This window comes from Ricinus communis, chromosome 9 (assembly GCF_019578655.1).
Source record: "Ricinus communis isolate WT05 ecotype wild-type chromosome 9, ASM1957865v1, whole genome shotgun sequence".
NCBI classification, from domain to species: domain Eukaryota; kingdom Viridiplantae; phylum Streptophyta; class Magnoliopsida; order Malpighiales; family Euphorbiaceae; genus Ricinus; species Ricinus communis.
Window position 1 is genome coordinate 15811956 of NC_063264.1, and position 18648 is coordinate 15830603.

The window sequence follows — 18648 nt, forward strand, 5'->3', positions numbered from 1 at the left end:
GGTATTGGTAGTGAATGCCAATGGGTCGATTGGCAAATCAAAATGAAAATGGTCTTGCGAATGAGGTAGGTTAGGCAAAATTCATTTTCCCTTATCCATGTGCTATAAATTTTCTAGAGCCATCAATTTTGGCAACCCATCCAACGTCATTCCTCATAGTCCATTAAAAATCTATAAATTCTTTGCTAGCCACGTTATGTACATACCCCCATACAAGCACTTTTTGTCCAATTTATTGGCTTGCTCAAGCAAATATACTAATAGACATAAAGCAACATTGCACCATATACCCTCCTCTAAACACATCAAATAGAATAAATCTTATTGAGTGCAATGCCCACCACTTTCACCTATACCCATTATTATAGTAGTCAACAAGAAATGCATAAAATGCAATGGAAATGAATCGAAAGCGGAGGCTTTTGATTTAGAGATCACATATTTAAGTGTGTTAGGCGCTAACTTTTCCTAAACCCCTTATGGAGTACGATTTTTGAAGAACTTAAAAGGGTACATGCATATACTTATCGGATCCCACTTCTTCCTCCGTATAAATACCCACAGCAATGGCGAAATCGTTCATCAATAGGTCGAAATACTTTCTTCCTAATCAAAACTTCACTGTTTTGCCCGTACGATTAACACTTGAGCCAACTTTGAAACATAGAGTGCACAAGAACTCGAGGGTAATCTCTCTATTAGCGGGCTCTGAAATCTCAAAAAATTTTCTCCACCCTGGTTGCTTTACCCATCCCCTTAGTTTCTATGCAACTCCAATAGAGCGCATAAACTCCCAATCAAAGTGACAAGTTGGGCGAAGTTTCATGTTGGCTAAATTTTCAAATCGTGCTTGATGGAGGTTATTGCTAAATTGCACAGATGGATGATTTCGGTCGAAAGAAACCAATGCAGCAGTTGCAGAATTGCTTGAGATGAAGAACTCCTACAGCTTGGGCATTTTATTGGGATTTGAGAAGGAGTTCACTTCTTGGATGCACTTTTCTTGGGTCTAATTGTTAAAAAGAGGAAGAAAGGCAAAAGAGTGAAAAAGGAAGAGGAAAAAGTTGGGTGAAGATTGATGTTGAGATGATAAGTGGTGTTTGGGAGCAAGGGAATGGGAGAAGTTGAAGAAAAGATGAAGAAAATTTGAAAGAAAAGGGGTAGGCAGCTAGGTTTTGCTATGAAAAAGTGAGAAAATGAAGAAACAAACCTATATATTATAAAAATTCTCATGTCATACGGGAAGGGACATGGGCGTGTGGCTCCTCGTATGATGTCTTTTATGCAAAATCATATTTGAGTTCTAAATTCACATAAGAGAGACATAGGCGTGTGCCCTCCCTATGTAGATTGGATGTACTTCGGGTAGGTTTATGCAAGTCAGATGGGTAGGTGACTCCGGCATGTCACTTCCCCATGCCAATCTAATCAGTTTCGGGTGGTTTTCTCAAATTCACATGGGAGGGACACGGGCGTGTCCTCTCCCCATGTCATACCAATTTGCTTCAACCTTTTTCCTTTGATCCATATGGGAAGAGACGTGGCCATCTAGGTCCCCGTGCGGTGCAAAACATTATTCAATTCTTCATCTTTCTACTGAATGGAAACATCCAATTAACTCCCTTATGCCTCATCAAAACAAAATAAAAGTGAAAATCGAAAAATTCATACAAACATAACTAAATATCAAATAGAAATGGAATTGAAAGATATAAAACTAAACAACAAATCAAAACTAAAGCAAATTAATTGAAAACCTAAACTAAACTAAATAACAATCAACTAACTAAAACAAAAATTTATTAAATAAACCACTAGACCAAATACTATTCTAGTGTCTTCCTTGTGCGTCCACTCTCTCTCTTGACCTTAGGAGGTTGCATAACTTTCTTTGGACGTCGTCGTCCTCTTTTGAGTGTCGATATGACACGATCACGCTTCCCAAGACGTGCCCAAATTGTGGGGTAGGAGGCATGGCTTCTCGACCTTCCTAATCACTAGGTTCGCTAAGATCACTCTCTATACTTTCACCAGATTTTGGATCTTCATCTGTAGTATAATCTTCATAAAGATATCTCTCTTGGTAAGCTCTCTATGCTCATTCTTCTCTATTTTCTGCAAACTATATACTTGTTTATTGATCTTAGGGTATGCTCTTTGATAAGCTAATATGGCAGTAAACTTCTTCGATCTTAGATCCCATGGTCTTCTTCTCCTATAGAATGGCACCCATCTTCTGGGTGAGGTTGAACGAGGTAAGGAAAATCCTACTTCACAAATCTATGTAGGCGTGGTTTGGGTGATCATGATCTATGTCTAAATCTAGGTGGCAATGGTGAAGGTGAAGAAGGAATATCATGGACTTGGTTTTCTTTAGTACTCATGGCTTTGAGAGAAGTAAGAAGAATAAAAAATCTAAAGGGAAGGTAGAGGAGTTTCTATTTATAGAGTAACACCAAAGAATTATAGTCCTTATTCAAGTTGATAATTCTTATTCGAATAATATTAGGATTCTAGCTATCATAATGAAACTAAACTACTACTCCTTAAAGGAAAAGGAAAAATAAAGATAACCCAATATAACTACTAGTCTAATTCTAATTAACTAAAACTCATACTTTCTTATTAGGCTTTGATGTGTTGCATTCTATACATGTGTTTGTGCTTCATTTATTCATGTTTATGCATGTATTGGAGTCATTTTTATGCTAGATTCATCACACTGGGTATCTATTTGTGTTTTCAGGTTATTTGGACTCTCAGCATCATCTTTCGAGAAAAATTGAAGGACTTTAGGGCCTAAACAGGACTGCCGAGTGGATTTTAGGGCTCGAGCATGACCCATGGCATGGCCCATGCTCTAGCAAGGGCAAAATAGTCATTTCTATAAGAATACCCGATTTTTGAAGCTAGTGCACGACCTGTGCATCAAGCACGGGCCGTGGCAAGGCCCATGGCATGGCCTGTGCATGCATTTCCTATATATATGAGTTCAGTTTTTGAGAAAAGTGTTCGACATTCTGATTCCGAGATTCTTATGCGCGCGTGACCTTTTGATTTCCAGACTTCTTCACTGACCTTGGGAGACCATTTTCACATATTGAAGGACAGATTTAAGCAGATTTAAGCTTGTTTTGATAGATTGAGGAGACGGATTCTGAAGCATTCAATATGATTTTGGCGCTGTCCACTTTGATTAGAGAGAAGGGTGTACATGTTCCAACTTCATTTTCTATTTTCCTTTTCTTCTAGTTCTGACTTTTGTGTGTATGACTAGCTAGAGCTGACGAAACTATTGGGGTTCCTATTGTTGATGGGTTATTTTTTATTGTTTGATTATTAGATTTCCAATTTCTAATCCTTTTTGCGTTTTAGGAATAAAAGTCCTTTTCATTTTACTTGAGACGTTGAGTTGAATGTTGCTTGGATTGTTTAATTGGTATTGAAAAATTCATTAAACAATTGGAACTTGATTAAGCAAGAAGTGGTTAATAACACTTAGAGATAAGGTGAATTGGCTAGCTGGATTAAGAATTAACAACTCTCAATAGACTCGAATCAAATCTTAATGTTGTTCTTAGATTAATTGTTAGGCAGAGATTCCAGCGTTTAGTTTTCAGAGTTAGGAAATCGTTGAGCTAGAGAGAGGATCCGAGTTCATTCTAAGATTCAGGCACGGGTAATCAATTTGGTAATCAAGATAATCACCTTTAGTTCCATCGCAAATATATCCTCTTTTGGTTTGCTGTCTTCTTGTGTTTGCTTCATTATCTTTACAGTTTTATTTGGCATTTTACTTTTGCATTTCATCATTTCTAGTTTACAGTTTAAGTTGACCTTTCACCAATTGCTTAAGGTTAGATAACATTAGTACAGTAGTAGCTTTAGGTTCACCCGTTCCCTAGGGGATATGACCTTGATACTCGCCATTAGTGCTAGACTATCTTGATACGTTCATTACCTTAGATTGTAGCTACATAAATAGCATATCAAGTTTTTGGCGCCATTGCCAGGGGAACTTTTGCAATGGTGAACTAAAGTGAATTGTTCCTGAGTTAATTTAGCCACTATACTTTCATTCTTTATTTTTCTGTATATTTTGTTCTTTTTATTTGTATTTCATTTATTCATTATTCTTTCCTTATTGATTGTGATTTCCATTTCAAGTAGTTTATGACCAGCAGCTCTAGCTTTGATCTTGTAGTGCCTTTGCCTGATCCAGAGTGATCCCTCAGACTCTTGAGGAAGCATATGCAATCAGTAGAGGAGGAGATTAAGGCTGAGATACCTGTTGATAGACCAGTAGTGATGGAGAATCAAAATGGAAATGTTGCGGCAGACGCCAACAGAACGATGTACGAGTTTGTTAGACCATTATTGGTTGGGACACAGACGAGTATACTCAAACCGACGGTGGCAGCTAAAAACTTTGAAATAAAGCCGAACGTCATTCAGATGGTTCATAATAGTGTTCAGTTTGGAGGGTTACCGAGCGAGGATCCTAACGCTCACATTGCTAACTTCTTGGAGATATGTGATACCTTTAAGATAAATGGAACTACTGATGATGCCATTCGGCTGAGGTTGTTTTCATTTTCTTTAAAGGATAGAGTAAAGAGATGGTTGCAGTCCCTTCCACAGAACACCATCACTACTTAGAATTCTTTGATTGAGAAATTTCTTTACAAGTACTTTCCTCCAGCTAAGATTGCTAAATTGAGGAATGCCATTTCTTCTTTTGTGCAGATGGAAGACGAGAGCATGTGTGATGCCTGGGAGAGGTACAAAGACTTGTTGAGATGCTGTCCACACTAGGGTCTACCAGTCTGCATGTAGGTTCAGACATTTTACAGTGCTTTAAACCTTGCTACTAGACAGATTGTTGATGCAGCAGCAGGAGGGGCGCTGAATAGTAAGACGCCCGAGCAGGCTCAAAACTTGATAGAGGAGATGGCAATGAACAATTATCAGTGGCAATCTTCTAGGAGCGGGCCGATGAGGTAGGAGGTGGTCAATCAGTTAGATTCTACTGCAGCACTGGCAGCTTAGGTGGAGCTATTGGCTAAGAAGATCGACCAGCTCCAGATGCCAGCCCATTCAGCTCAGAGCAACTGTGAGTTTTGCAATGGCCCGCATTTCAGTGCTAACTGTAATACAAGAGGTCTGGTTCCTAGTTTTTCTATTCCTTCTTCCTCTTATGTTTTATCCACTGACCTTAAGCAGGTAGATTAAATGGGCAATGGCCCGAGGCAGCAAGGGAACCTGTACAACAACACTTACAACTCAAGGTGGCGTAATTATCCAAACTTTGGTTGGAGAAACAACAATGCCTAGGGTCCACCAGGCCTTCGGGGAGATCGCAGAGTACCACCACAAAGATCATCTCAGTCGGACCATCACAGCCTTCCTCCACCGGAATGAGAAGAAATCTAACTTGGAGAAGCTGATGATGAAGTTTGTCACGTCTACTGAGATGAGGTTCCAGCAGACCGATAGTGCTCTTAGAAATCAGCAGGCATCCACTCATAACTTGGAGAGTCAGATTGGGCAGATTTCTAAGATGTTGTCTAAGAGGCAACAAGGAGCGCTCCCTAGCACTATAGAGTCAAACCCGAGGGAGCATTGCAAGGCTATCGCCTTACAATCAGGTAAGTAGTTATCTAGCTCTTTACCATTAGCTAATGATGATGATGTTTCCATGCAAGATAAGCCAGCTAGGAAGGAGCCAATGCCTGAGGTGATAGAAGCAGATAAGGTGGAAGATAGGCAGAAGAGCCCTGTGAGAGAGTACCAACCACCAGTCCCCTATCCTGCTCGACTTAAGCAGGAGAAGGTTGATAAGCAGTTTGGTAAGTTTCTAGACTTGTTTAAATAATTACGTATTAACCTACCTTTTATTAAAGCTATTTCTCAGATGCCGAAGTATGCCAAGTTCTTAAAGGAAATTTTGAGTAACAAAGGGAAGCTGGAGAATTTGGGACTAGTGACTCTGAATGAGGAGTGTTAAGCTATTCTTCAAAACAAGATGCCACTCAAAAGGAGAGATCTAGGGAGTTTTATTGTTCCCTGCATTATTGGTGATTTGCCTATTAGTGGTGCATTAGTTGATTTAGGAGCTAGTATTAATTTGATGCCCACTAATTTGTTTGATAAGTTAGGTTTGAGTGAACCTAAGCCCACTAGGATGAGGATTCAGTTAGCTGATAGGACTGTTAAGATTCCTAGGGTTATTATTGAGGATGTGCTTGTTAAGATAGACTAGTTTATATTTCCTGTTGATTTTTTAGTTATGGACATGGAAGGTGAAAGTATTGTGCCTTTGATCCTAGGTAGACCTTTTCTTGTAACATATAGGGTTGTTATAGATGTTTGTGATGGAAAGCTTCAGCTTAGGGTAGATGATAAGACCATTACCTTTGACTTAGCTACTACCATGAGACATTCTTTAGACCATGATGATGTTGTGTTTTCTGTTGATATTCTAGATGATGTGGTTGAGTCTCATTTATAGAAAATATTGCTCGATGATCCTTTGCAGGTAGCATTGCAAGGAGATGACGAGGAGCTTTACAACGAGCAAGTGTTGGAGCAGCTCGCTAGTTTGTTGGCTACTGAGTCTAGCTGTTCTACTGACCCATTTCTTTCTCTTGACAGGTCAGGAGTGGAAAAGGTAAAGTCTTCTTTCGAGGACCACTCAGTCTTAGAATTGAAGGAGTTACCTATGCACTTGAGTTATGGATTTTTGGATAAGGCAGAAAAGTTGCTTGTGATTGTTGTAGCAGATTTGACGCTTGAGGAACGAAAGATGACTCTAGACTCCCTTAAGAGGTATTAAGAAAGCCTTTGCCTTCAAGATTGCTGACATTCCCAGGATCAACCTGAGTTTCTGTTCTCACAAGATTTTGATGGAGGATAGCTATAGACCAGTAGTTCAGCCATAGAGGCGGCTTAACCCGAACATGAAGGAAGTAGTGAAAAAAGAGGTAATTAAGCTCCTTCATGCAAGTTTGATTTATCCTATTTCTAATAGTTCTTGGGTGAGCCCTATACAGGTTGTGCCGAAGAAAGGAGGCATGACAGAGTTTGCAATGAGAAGGATGAGCTGATACCCACACGGACAGTAACAGGCTTCCGAATTTGCATTGATTATAGGAGGCTTAATTATGTAACTTGGAAGGATTAGTTCCCTCTTCCTTTCATTGATCAAATGTTAGAGAGATTGGCAGGACATATGTTTTATTGTTTTCTTGATGGCTTTTCAGGTTGTTTTCAGATTCCAATTGCACCTGAAGACCAAGAGAAGACGACTTTCACCTGCCCTTACGGGACTTTTGCTTATAGACGGACGCCTGTTTGTCTATGCAATGCACCGGCTATGTTTAAGCAGTGTATGATGACCATTTTTTATGATATGATTGAGGAGTCGATAGAGGTATTTATGGATGACTTCTCTATCTTTGGTAATTCCTTTTCTCATTGTTTGGCCAATTTAAAACGCATGTTAGCTAGGTGTATTGAGGCTAGCTTGGTGCTTAATCAGTAGAAGTGTCATTTTATGGTGAGTGAAGGAATTGTGCTAGGGCATAAGATTTCACATGCAGGGATGGAGGTTGATAGAGCTAAGGTAGAGACCATATCTAAGCTGCCACCCCCTAGTTCTGTTAGGGCTGTTAGGAGTTTCTTGGGCCATACTGGTTTCTATAGAAGATTTATTAGAAATTTCTCTAAGATTGCTAGGCCTCTTACTCAATTGCTAATTAAGGAAGCACCTTTTGTTTTTGATGATGCATGTTTATCTACTTTTGAGATATTGAAGAAACTATTAACCATAGCCCCTATCATGGCTTCGCCTGATTGGGGGCTGCCCTTTAAGCTAATTTACGATGCTAGTGATTATACAGTTGGAGCTGTACTTGGACAGAGGTTTGATAAGAAGTTCCAACCCATTTATTATGCTAGCAAGACTTTGACAAGAGCCTAGTAGCATTACACTACTACAGAGAAGGAGTTGCTGGCTGTTATTTATGCTTTCAACAAGTTCAGATCATACCTCGTCTTATCAAAGACCATCATATTCACTGACCATTCAACTTTGAGATATTTATTTAATAAGCATGATGGTAAGCCGAGATTGATTATATGGATTTTATTATTGCAGGAGTTTGACATTGAGATTAGAGATAAGAAGGGCGCAAAAAATTTGGCAACGGATCACTTATCCAAACTAGAGAATCCAAGCTTAGAAGCACTTGATGAGAGCACGATAGATGATCGATTTCCATAGGAGCACTTGTATTTATTGAAGGTATATTATGATTCTCCTTGGTTTTCTAATTATGCTAACTACCTTGTGGCTAGGGTCTTACCAAAGGGTATGACTTATCAGCAAAAGAAGAAATTCTTTGCTGATTTGGAATACTACATTTAGGAAGACCCCTTCCTATATCGAGTGTGTGCAGATCAGGTCATTCGCCGATGTGTTTATGGCGAAGAGAGTCTTAAGATTTTGAGGCACTATCATGAGGGACCCGCAGGAGGCCATTAAGTGGCTAACCATACTGCTAGGAAGGTATTGGATGCAGGCTTTTATTGGCCAACTATCTTCCAAGATGATAGGACATTTGTTCAGGTTTGCGATGCTTGTTAGTGCTCAGGTAATATCTCTACCCGTGATGAAATGCCCCAAACTAGTATGCAGGTTGTTGAGATATTTGATGTTTGGGGTATTGACTTCATGGGACCCTTCCCTTCTTCCTATGGCAATAAGTATATTTTTGTGGTTGTTGAGTATTTTTCCAAGTGGCCTGAGGCACAGGCTTTACCTACTGATGATGCCAGAGTTTTTTGCAGGTTCCTTAAGAAGTTATTTGCTAGGTTTGGCACATCTAGAGCATTAATTGATGGCATGGGGACACATTTCTGCAACGATTAATTGAAGAAGGCACTCAAACGCTATGATGTGACACAATGGTTCTCTACTCCCTATAACCCACAGACTAGTGGGCAAGTTGAGGTTACTAATAGGCTTGTATATGGGAAATCTTGTCATTTACATGTTGAATTAAAGCATAGGGCTCTTTGGGCCCTTAAAACATGCAATTTTGATGTTGATTCTGCAGGTAAGGAGAGATAGTGGCAGCTGTGTGAATTGAGGGAGTGGCGTCAGTAGGCGTATGAAAACTCTTCAATTTACAACGCTAAGATAAAGAAGTGGCATGATCAGAGGCTCAGAGGTCCCAAGGAGTTTCAGATTGGAGATAGAGTATTGCTATATAACTCACGTCTTCGTTTGTTTCTAAGGAAGCTCAGGAGTCGATGGTCAGGGCCATTCGTGGTCAAGCAGGTTTTCCCATATGCCACAGTCGAGCTTTATCATCCTTAGAAGGGTGATTTCAAGGTCAATGGACATAGGCTCAGATTGTATCATGGATTCTCATTGGAGGTTGAGCAGTAGGTTGACATGGTTCTGTATTCGCAGGGATGATCCATTTCAGAGTCCAGCTATACGACTCGGGAATAAAAAGAAGCATTTTTGTTTACTTAGTTGATTTATACTTTGTTCATTTTTATTTTTTTGAACTGTTTAGTGTTAGTTTATTCAGTTTGATTGTAGAAATTTCTCCTTTGTTGGTTATTTTTAGGTTGATTTTGCATATTTAGGATGCCTTGGATCGTATATTTCATTTTCTGCAGTTTTTAGAGAGTTTCGAAGCCAGAAATGGGATTGATGCATGAGCAAGTGCCGGTCTACGGCCCGTGCAACTTGCATATCCCATGCACCCACATATGCACTCCATGCCCTCTCGGTCATTTTTCCTCGGGAAAGTGAAAGCCCAGAGTTACTCCTTTGTTCTTTGTTATATTAGCCTAAAATGGATAATGAATAATTTCTAAACTAACTATTAACTACAAGCTAAGTTTTGAGGGAGATGCAAGAGTAATTGATAAATGAAATAATCAAGATAAGAAGACAAACCCAAAGGGAATCTAAACTAGTTGGCAACCAAACAAAAGATAAAGGATCGGTGAGTCTAATTATGCTACCCGTGGACGAATTCTTAACCGAATTCGGTTTCTCTCTCGAGATAACCGAATTCCTAAACCTAATAACCTAAAGTTGGAATCTCTTCCTAACGATTGATTCTTAAATTAGCATTAAGCTTTAATCCGCCTCTATTAAGCTTTGTTAATTCTTAATCCGGCTAGTTAATTATCCTTATCTCTAAGCGATTATTAACCAGTTCTTGTTATTCAAAATTCCAATTGCCAAACGGATTTCTCAATCTCATAAAGCAATCTAAACATCACAATTCACAACGTCTCATGAATAATGCATAATCTTATTAATACTGAAAACAAGAAGAATACAAAACCAACTCAAACAATCCAATAATATAATATCAAGCCAACATAGTAAAGAAATCCCAATGGATTAAATCAGTCTAGCTAAACATGTTCATGTTTAAAACAATCTAGGAAATCAATTACAATGAAAGAATAATGAAAATAAAACATGTACACCCTTTTCTCTCGAATTGGATGAACAGCTCCAAATCTGGATCTACACTTTGATTAATCTCCCAAACTGCCTCTTGAATTGCTTCCACTATGATTTTGCACTCGGAACCTTGCGATTTCGGGATTCTTACTCCCCGCAACTCTCTCTCTCACTCAATACTGTGCAGAAACCGAACCAGCCGCCAGGGCTCTATGTCACTCTTTTTCCTCTCTTCTTTTTCTCTAAGAAAAATTCATTTTTCTTATATATTTAACTCCGCACAGCCGTGTTCAAGGCCATGCTGGTCAGCACGGTCGAAGTCCAAGCCGTGTTGAAACTGTGGATCTCACCAAGTAAGGTTTCACCACGGCCGTGTTTCTCCCCGTGTTGGCCACCACGGGCCATGTTGAAGGCTGTGGTGGCTACGGAAACCGTGCTGAAATGGCATAATTGGGGATAGCCTCTTGGTAATTCAGCACGGCCGGAGTCCAGGCCGTGCTCAACCCTCTGGGTGCTACTTCTCGCCCAATCTGATGGATTTTGGTCCGGAATCACACGTATGTCCCTCGATTACTGATGATGTCCTTCGAAATTGACCTGAAATGAGAAAGGAAACAAAAGACAGGTGATTCTAGCATAAAACGGGATAATCATGCATAAAAAATGTAAACAATCGGGCATGAAAACATGTGTATTATGATGCTTATCAAATTACCCCACACTTAAGCTATTGCTTGTCCTCAAGCAATTAACAACTCACCCCATAAAACTACAGTTAGCAATTCCTTTCAGTTTATGCCCCTAGTCCACAACAGAGAGTATTCAACACATCTCAAAGGATACTTAATCATAAATCAAATTACAAATCATTAACAAAGAATGGAAATAATATTAATGCATGAGTAACTTAAATGACAACTCAACACAAACATCATGAACCAATGCCTCACAGGGATCACTCAAGTCGCTCAAAGTGTATATTAGGTGAATAACAAATCCCTCAAAGCAAATGCACAAGACCCGCTCACCATAAGCTTGCTCATAAATCATATCTTCGCTACTGTGAATAAGTAAATACCAAAATCAAAGGGTCTTTACCAAGGTTGAAATGGGGCTAAGGTAAAGGTACAGAGATTTGGATAGAAGTGTGAAAGTGCTGGAATTCGTGCGATAAACAATAGTATATGCTCAAAGGATTAAATGCCTAAGATCACAAAAAGAATCATTCATTAAAATCCCTACTTTATAGAATAACGCTCGCAAATGCTCTAAATCCAATAAAAAGATAAATAATTAAAGAGATTTGTTTATTATATATTCTTTTTTTTTCTTCTTCTTCTTTTTTTTTCTCTTTTTTTTTTTTTTTTTATAATAATGAACTAGCAGCTTATTAGCGACCGCTGCATACAATTCGAATAAACATAAAGAATAACAAAAACAAATTGGATCAAAGGGAGCATTGAAAATATCAAAAATATTTAGTGAATTTACCAACATAGCTACTAGCATTTTAATCCCACATAAAGTTGAATAAATCACAGAAAGAAATTCCAGCATAAGGGTAAAGGAAAGATAAATGTAAAGAATGGTATAATTGAAGTGTATAGGTGTAGATTATGAAGAAAAGGTTAAGGCTCAAAAACTAGCTAACTAATGGAAACATAAGGTGATAGGCTTTTGGTCAAATGTGGTGAATCCTAAATCGCCCAAATCATCTCATGGTATTCACAATATTCATGTAACTTCAACACGCATTACAAAACAAGTTCTAGAAGCAAAGTTAAGTACAATGCACACTCAAAGAAGAAATATAAAGAGCATAAGTATAATGAATGCTCAACTGGCTCAAAATCTCACTTTCAGGTGTGGTATTAGGTGCAGTTGGTTCGCAACATCATTAATTGAATCATTACTTAAGAAACACATGCATATGATATTATCAACGTTCTAAGTTAAAATTCGACAATTCGAAAAAAATAATTAAATAACACCGGTTTAACCCGGCAGGGTTGATGTGTAAAACACCATAAATTGTTTTCTAAGGACAATGAACAGCAAAGAAAAGTAACTACAATTCTATAAATCAAGTCATCAATCAGCTCAAAAATAGCATACTCAAGTGCATAAAAACACAGTGTCCTAACATCCCCTAAAAATACACAACACCTAGCCATAGCAATTTCAGATATATTAAAAATCCATATGAGAGATTAAGGTTTATCCATAAGCACAAAAACTTGATGGGTGCTAATCGTGTTAGCTACAATCTGAGGCAGTGTACCTATCGATGCAGTCTAGCACTAATGGCGAGTATCAAGGTCGTATTCCTCGGGAAAGTGAAAGCCCAGAGTTACTCCTTTGTTCTTTGTTATATTAGCCTAAAATGGATAATGAATAATTTCTAAACTAACTATTAACTACAAGCTAAGTTCCGAGGGAGATGCAGGAGTAATTGATAAATGAAATAATCAAGACAAGAAGACAAACCCAAAGGGAATCTAAACTAGTTGGCAACCGAATAAAAGATAAAGGATCGGTGAGTCTAATTATGCTACCCGTGGATGAATTCTTAACCGAATTCGGTTTCTCTCTCGAGATAACCGAATTCCTAAACCTAATAACCTAAAGTTGGAATCTCTTCCTAACAATTGATTCTTAAATTAGCATTAAGCTTTAATCCGCCTCTATTAAGCTTTGTTAATTCTTAATCCGGCTAGTTAATTATCCTTATCTCTAAGCGATTATTAACCAGTTCTTGTTATTCAAAATTCTAATTGCCAAACGGATTTCTCAATCTCATAAAGCAATCTAAACATCACAATTCACAACGTCTCATGAATAATGCATAATCTTATTAATACTGAAAACAAGAAGAATACAACACCAACTCAAACAATCCAACAATATAATATCAAGCCAACATAGTAAAGAAATCCCAATGGATTAAATCAGTCTAGCTAAACATGTTCATGTTTAAAACAATTTAGGAAATCAATTACAATGAAAGAATAATGAAAATAAAACATGTACACCCTTTTCTCTCGAATTGGATGAATGTACCCAAATCTGGATCTACACTTTGATTAATCTCCCAAACTGCCTCTTGAATTGCTTCCACTACGGTTTTGCACTCGGAACCTTGCGATTCCGGGATTCTTACTCCCCGCAACTCTCTTTTTCACTCAATACTGTGCAGAAACCGAACCAGCCGCCAGGGCTCTATGTCACTCTTTTTCCTCTCTTCTTTTTCTCTAAGAAAAATTCATTTTTCTTATATATTTAACTCGGCAAGGCTGTGTTCAAGGCCGTGTCGCACCAAGTCCAGCCGATCGTGGATCTCACCATGTAGGTTTTCACCACTACCGCAGTATTTCTCCCCGTGTTGGCCACCACGGGCGTCGTGGTGGCTACTAAACCGTATTTGAAATGGCACAATTGGGGATAGCCTCTTGGTAATTCAGCACGGCCGGAGTCCAGGCCGTGCTCAACCCTCTAGGTGCTACTCCTCACCCAATCTGATGGATTTTGGTCTGTAATCACACGTATGTCCCTCGATTACTGATGATGTCCTTCGAAATTGACCTGAAATGAGAAAGGAAACAAAAGACAGGTGATTCTAGCATAAAACGGGATAATCATGCATAAAAAATGTAAACAATTAGGCATGAAAACATGTGTATTATGATGCTTATCAACCCACATATGCACTCCACGCCCTCTCTGTCATTCTTCCATTTTTGCTATTTTTGGCTTTTTGTTATGTCCTCTCTCTTAATCATGATTTTTCTTTCTTTATTTTCATTTCTATCACAATCCAAGTAAGTCTTTTTCCTATATTCCTTTCATTTCTAATTGCGTTTTTATCTTTTCAATTCTATTTTTTTCTATTCTATTTCATTAATTCTTTTTTTTCCTTTGCATTTTATTTCAGTTTTATTTAGGTATTTTTAGTTTTAATTTCATTATCATTCTTTCGCCTTTTCATTTTACTCCATTACTGAATTCTGAAATTTTTAGTACAGATTTTACTTAGCTTGATTCTACTTTTGATTTCATTTTTTTGCATGCTGGATTATAGGGTTTATTGCTGGGTCTTAAATTTATGAACTATAGGGACTATCAATATTCTGTGTGTTGTATGCTGCTGGTTTATTGATATTCTTTTGCTATGAATTGCTGCTGCCAATGTCATTGGGCATCCTATTTTCTATCCCTTGCAGGTTTTTTAGAGGCTTTGGTACCTTACCCCAAGTTTTCTGGCACCCAACCTTACCCGTTATGCTACTAAAATTTCAGCTCAATCTGTTTGTTGCTTGATTCATTTACTTGCATTGAATGATTGTGAATGCTCGATGCTAAACTTTAATTTTTATCAGGTAAAATGGCAGACGATCCACAATGCCGACACAACCCCTCTCACACTACAAGAAAAAGGGCAAGAACAGATGCGTCATCCTCTGAGCAGCATGATCAGCAGCCACCTTCAGAGGCACCTCCAGCACCTAGAGTTGTAGATCACCCTAGAGCTCGACTGCGACTACTAGCACCACCCAGACATAGATTTCTAACCTTCACCAACACTTTGCAAATAGACGGATTCAGAATAGTCAGGAACAAGACACTAGGTACAGGAAGATGTGTGGACTAGCAAGCATTGAGAGATGTCGGATTGCTTGATGAGGTGTCTTCCTTTTTAGAGACACGCAGATTTTTCGACATTAGAGAGCCCACATACAGGGACATTACTCAAGAGTTCTTCAGCACTTTTTGGCTCCAGCCACATCTCTAGGATTACACCGCCCCAGGCACCATCACATTCCGACTGACTGGCCGCTCTTTTGCCATGTTAGTTAGTGAGTTCAGAGTATAGCTTTGGGCATTTGGGCAGTTGAGGAGACACGGTCAGATGAGTATACAAAGGCTATCAGCCACCTTGGGATAGACTATGATAGTTACTAGGAGGATATTCGAGCGGTTAGGTGACCATTTATCTTTAGTAGGACCAAGGCCTCTTGTGCTCGAGATGGTTTGAGATACCTACATAACATCTTGGCTATCTCAAGTAGAGGAGAGAGTTAGGGATCTCTCAACTAGGTGGACGTAGCTCTTTTATGGCACATACATCGTCAATCTCAGCTGGATTTGGGGTTTGTGATAGCTACTTTGATGGATGGTATTCAACAAGTGGTGAGGTTGGCAAGAAACCTTGGCCTTTTGACTCCACTAGTGATTGTAGGGATGACAGAGATTGGGACTATGTTAGCCACTAGCATCCAGTAGATGTACAATATGAGGATGGTGACCCGAATACGGACATTGACAGGAGTTGAGTATCATTTGACTAGTCCTATGGCCATTGAACAGTTATGAGGGCAGCTTGCAGCACAATAGGATGATGATGATGCTGAGGAGGAACTAAGGAGCCTCTGATGCCACATACTAGACTCACCCTTAGGCTGACAGAGTTACTAGATCCTTCGGTGCTTTTCAGGCCGACTGCAGGAGCTTCTTCTTATACAACACCTCCTCCCATTGCTAGTAGGATGGAGCGGATGGCTACTCAGATATCTCAACATTGGAAGGCATTTCAGCAGTTTCGAACAAAATTCAGATATGTTTCTCGGGCTCAGCGACAGCAGCTTCAGACTTAGGCATATGAGTTGCAGCTGCATAGGGATGACTTGGTAGCTTTTCGCCAGGAGACTAGAGAGGAGTTTACTTCTTTTCGTCATTCTTTGCAGGATATTACCCACCAGCTGTCCCAGTTGTTAGCATCTTATGCAGGACATCAGACCTTCCATACATCTCGGGATCCAGTATCACCTTTTGATATTTTAGATGTTTGGAGATGCTTCGATGATAGACACTAGTCACCCTACAACAAGATCGGCCTGACCAGGTTGCTCGGTTCAATTTGTTCGCTATAGATGTCCCATCCACATCCGCACCATCCACACTGCGACCACATCCTTTGACACCATCGCCCCAGTTAGAGGATGTTCCCATTTTTACTCCGGAGTTCAGACATGATGATCAGGGTAGTATTTATAGGGTTACCTCTTTCTTATGCTTTATTCCATCTGACTTAGTTGATTTATGACTTTTATTTCTTTATTTTCAAGATAGAGGTTAGTTCTTTATTTTCTTGAACATTATTTTTTGCTTATTTTGCTACTCAAGTGTGGGGTATCCCCCCTCCCCCCATCTCACACTGAGGATAATGTTTTCTTCAAGTGTGGGGTGGGTAACCTTGTTCTTTTCAAGTACCGAGCTTCATTGTGAACCTTATAGTAGTAGTGGAGTGCATATCTTGATGTTTGGGTAGTTCTTTTATTGTAGATACTTTGTTTTAAGCTTTGTTTAATTTGAGTAGTTGATGATTTGGTTTATGAGTAGAATTTATTTTGTTCTTATGTTATTTTGTAAAAGGAAAGCAATTGATGGTATCTATAGCATCAGCTCGATCGGGTTAAACTGGTGTTTCTCTTTGGTTTCTCGATTTATTTTGCTTTAGTTTAGAACTTCATTAATGCTGCTACTTTATGATTTGATTAATGATTTAAACGAAATTTTTGAGAATCCTTTACAATTTAGCCACACTCAAATGGTAAGATTTGAGCCAATTGCGAGCATCCATTATACTTTTGCTATTTATTTTCTTGTTCAGTGTGCGGTATGCTTGATTTTTGTTTCTAGAACCTACTCTGTTATGCTTGTGAAGACTACATGAACTTTTGATTACCATGAGATGATTTAGGCAACTAAGATTTAAACTGTTTTGCCAAAAGCCTGACCCTGTATTCCCCTAGCTAACCATTTTTTTGCCTTAAGCCTTTTTCTTTCATTATTACACTTGTTACACTCATTTTACCTTTCTGATCATTTTCCATTCTCTTTACCCATGTTGCTGGGAGGTGTGTAAGTATTTGCTTTTTCTTTTTCAGGATCAAATTGCATCAGTTCATTTGTTCATTTTCACTAAGTTATTAACTTTTTGGATGCCCCCTTCAATCGAAAATAGTATCATTATTTTGATTACTACAACATTCTTTCAGCTGTTACCACATATATATATATATATAAAGATTCTTTATTCTTTATTCTTTGCTTTTGACCTTCAGTTTAGCATCATTCCTCATTATTAAGAACTTAATGAATATTGTTCTTCCATTTGTTTAGCATTTGATCCTTGGGCATTCATTATTTACGTGCATAACTTTCCAACAATTTTAGCCTACTTCACCATATTCTTCCTACCCTTACGTAAGCCTCATTACAACCTTACTTAAGACCCTTTGATCATGGTTATTGATTGTTCGCAGTAGTGGAGATTGGATTTATGAGCAAGCTTATGGTAAACAGGATCTTGTATACTTGCGATGAGGGATTGATACCTTCATACACTTGAGTGTTTTGAGTGACCCCATGCCAGGCATTGATTCTTAGATTTTTGGTTTGGATTGTTTATCATTTTGTACTTGCAGCATTATTAATTTTGTTATATTTGCTAAAGCTTCTTGACTTGAGTTACTAATGAGATTCTTTGTGATGTTTGGGTATTGTTGAGAGCTGATTTTTGCATGATTTTAGATGATCATTATTATGTTTGCTTATGGATTGGATTATTGATTGCTTGAGGACAAGCAAAAGTTTAAGTGTGGGGTAATTTGATGTGTTGCATTCTATACATGTTTTTGTGCTTCACTTATTCACGTTTATGCATGTATTGGAGTCATTTTTATGCTAGATTCACCACAATGGGTATCTATTTTTGTCTTAAGGTTATTTGGACTCTCAGCATCATTTATGGAGAAAAACTGAAGGACTTTAGGGCCTAAACAGGACTGCTGAGTGGATTTCAAGGCTCGAGCACAGTCCATGGTACGGCGCATGCTCAAGCGAGGGCAATATAGTCTTTTCTCTAGGAGTACCGCGCTTTTTGAAGCCAGTGCATGGCCTGTGCATCAAGCACGACCCATGGCACGACCCATGGCACGACCCGTGCATGCATTTCCTATATATATGAGTTCCGTTTTCGAGAAAAGGGTTCCACATTCGGATTTCAAGATTCTTACATGCGCGTGACCTTTCGCTTTCCAGACTTCTTGATTGACATTGGGAGACCATTTTTACATATTAAAGGACCGATT

At 38.7% G+C, this 18648-nt stretch overlaps 1 protein-coding gene and 1 non-coding gene across 2 annotated transcripts; one reads left to right on the forward strand and one right to left on the reverse strand.

Moving 5' to 3' along the window:
• Positions 1-4713: 4713 nt before the first annotated feature.
• On the reverse strand, positions 4714-4820 carry LOC125371263. The gene has a single exon (XR_007217563.1). It is a non-coding gene; the product is annotated as a small nucleolar RNA R71 (small nucleolar RNA).
• Positions 4821-5239: 419 nt separating this feature from the next.
• On the forward strand, positions 5240-7981 carry LOC125371191. Its single transcript, XM_048379723.1, has 8 exons — positions 5240-5648; positions 5706-5849; positions 6288-6493; positions 6539-6828; positions 6872-6926; positions 7031-7165; positions 7274-7388; positions 7602-7981. Exons 1-8 carry the CDS (start codon positions 5240-5242, stop codon positions 7979-7981), a joined length of 1734 nt encoding a protein of 577 aa, XP_048235680.1.
• The last annotated feature ends 10667 nt before the right edge of the window (positions 7982-18648 follow it).

Excerpts from the sequence above, each read along its gene's own strand:
- LOC125371191 (XM_048379723.1), top strand. The coding sequence starts at position 5,240 with ATGGCCCGAGGCAGCAAGGGAACCTGTACAACAACACTTACAACTCAA. Across the intron at positions 5,850-6,287 it reads GAAGGTTGATAAGCAGTTTG|TTATGGACATGGAAGGTGAA; the intron begins GTAAGTTTCTAG and ends TTGATTTTTTAG. Across the intron at positions 7,389-7,601 it reads ACCGGCTATGTTTAAGCAGT|GGATGGAGGTTGATAGAGCT; the intron begins GTATGATGACCA and ends TTTCACATGCAG.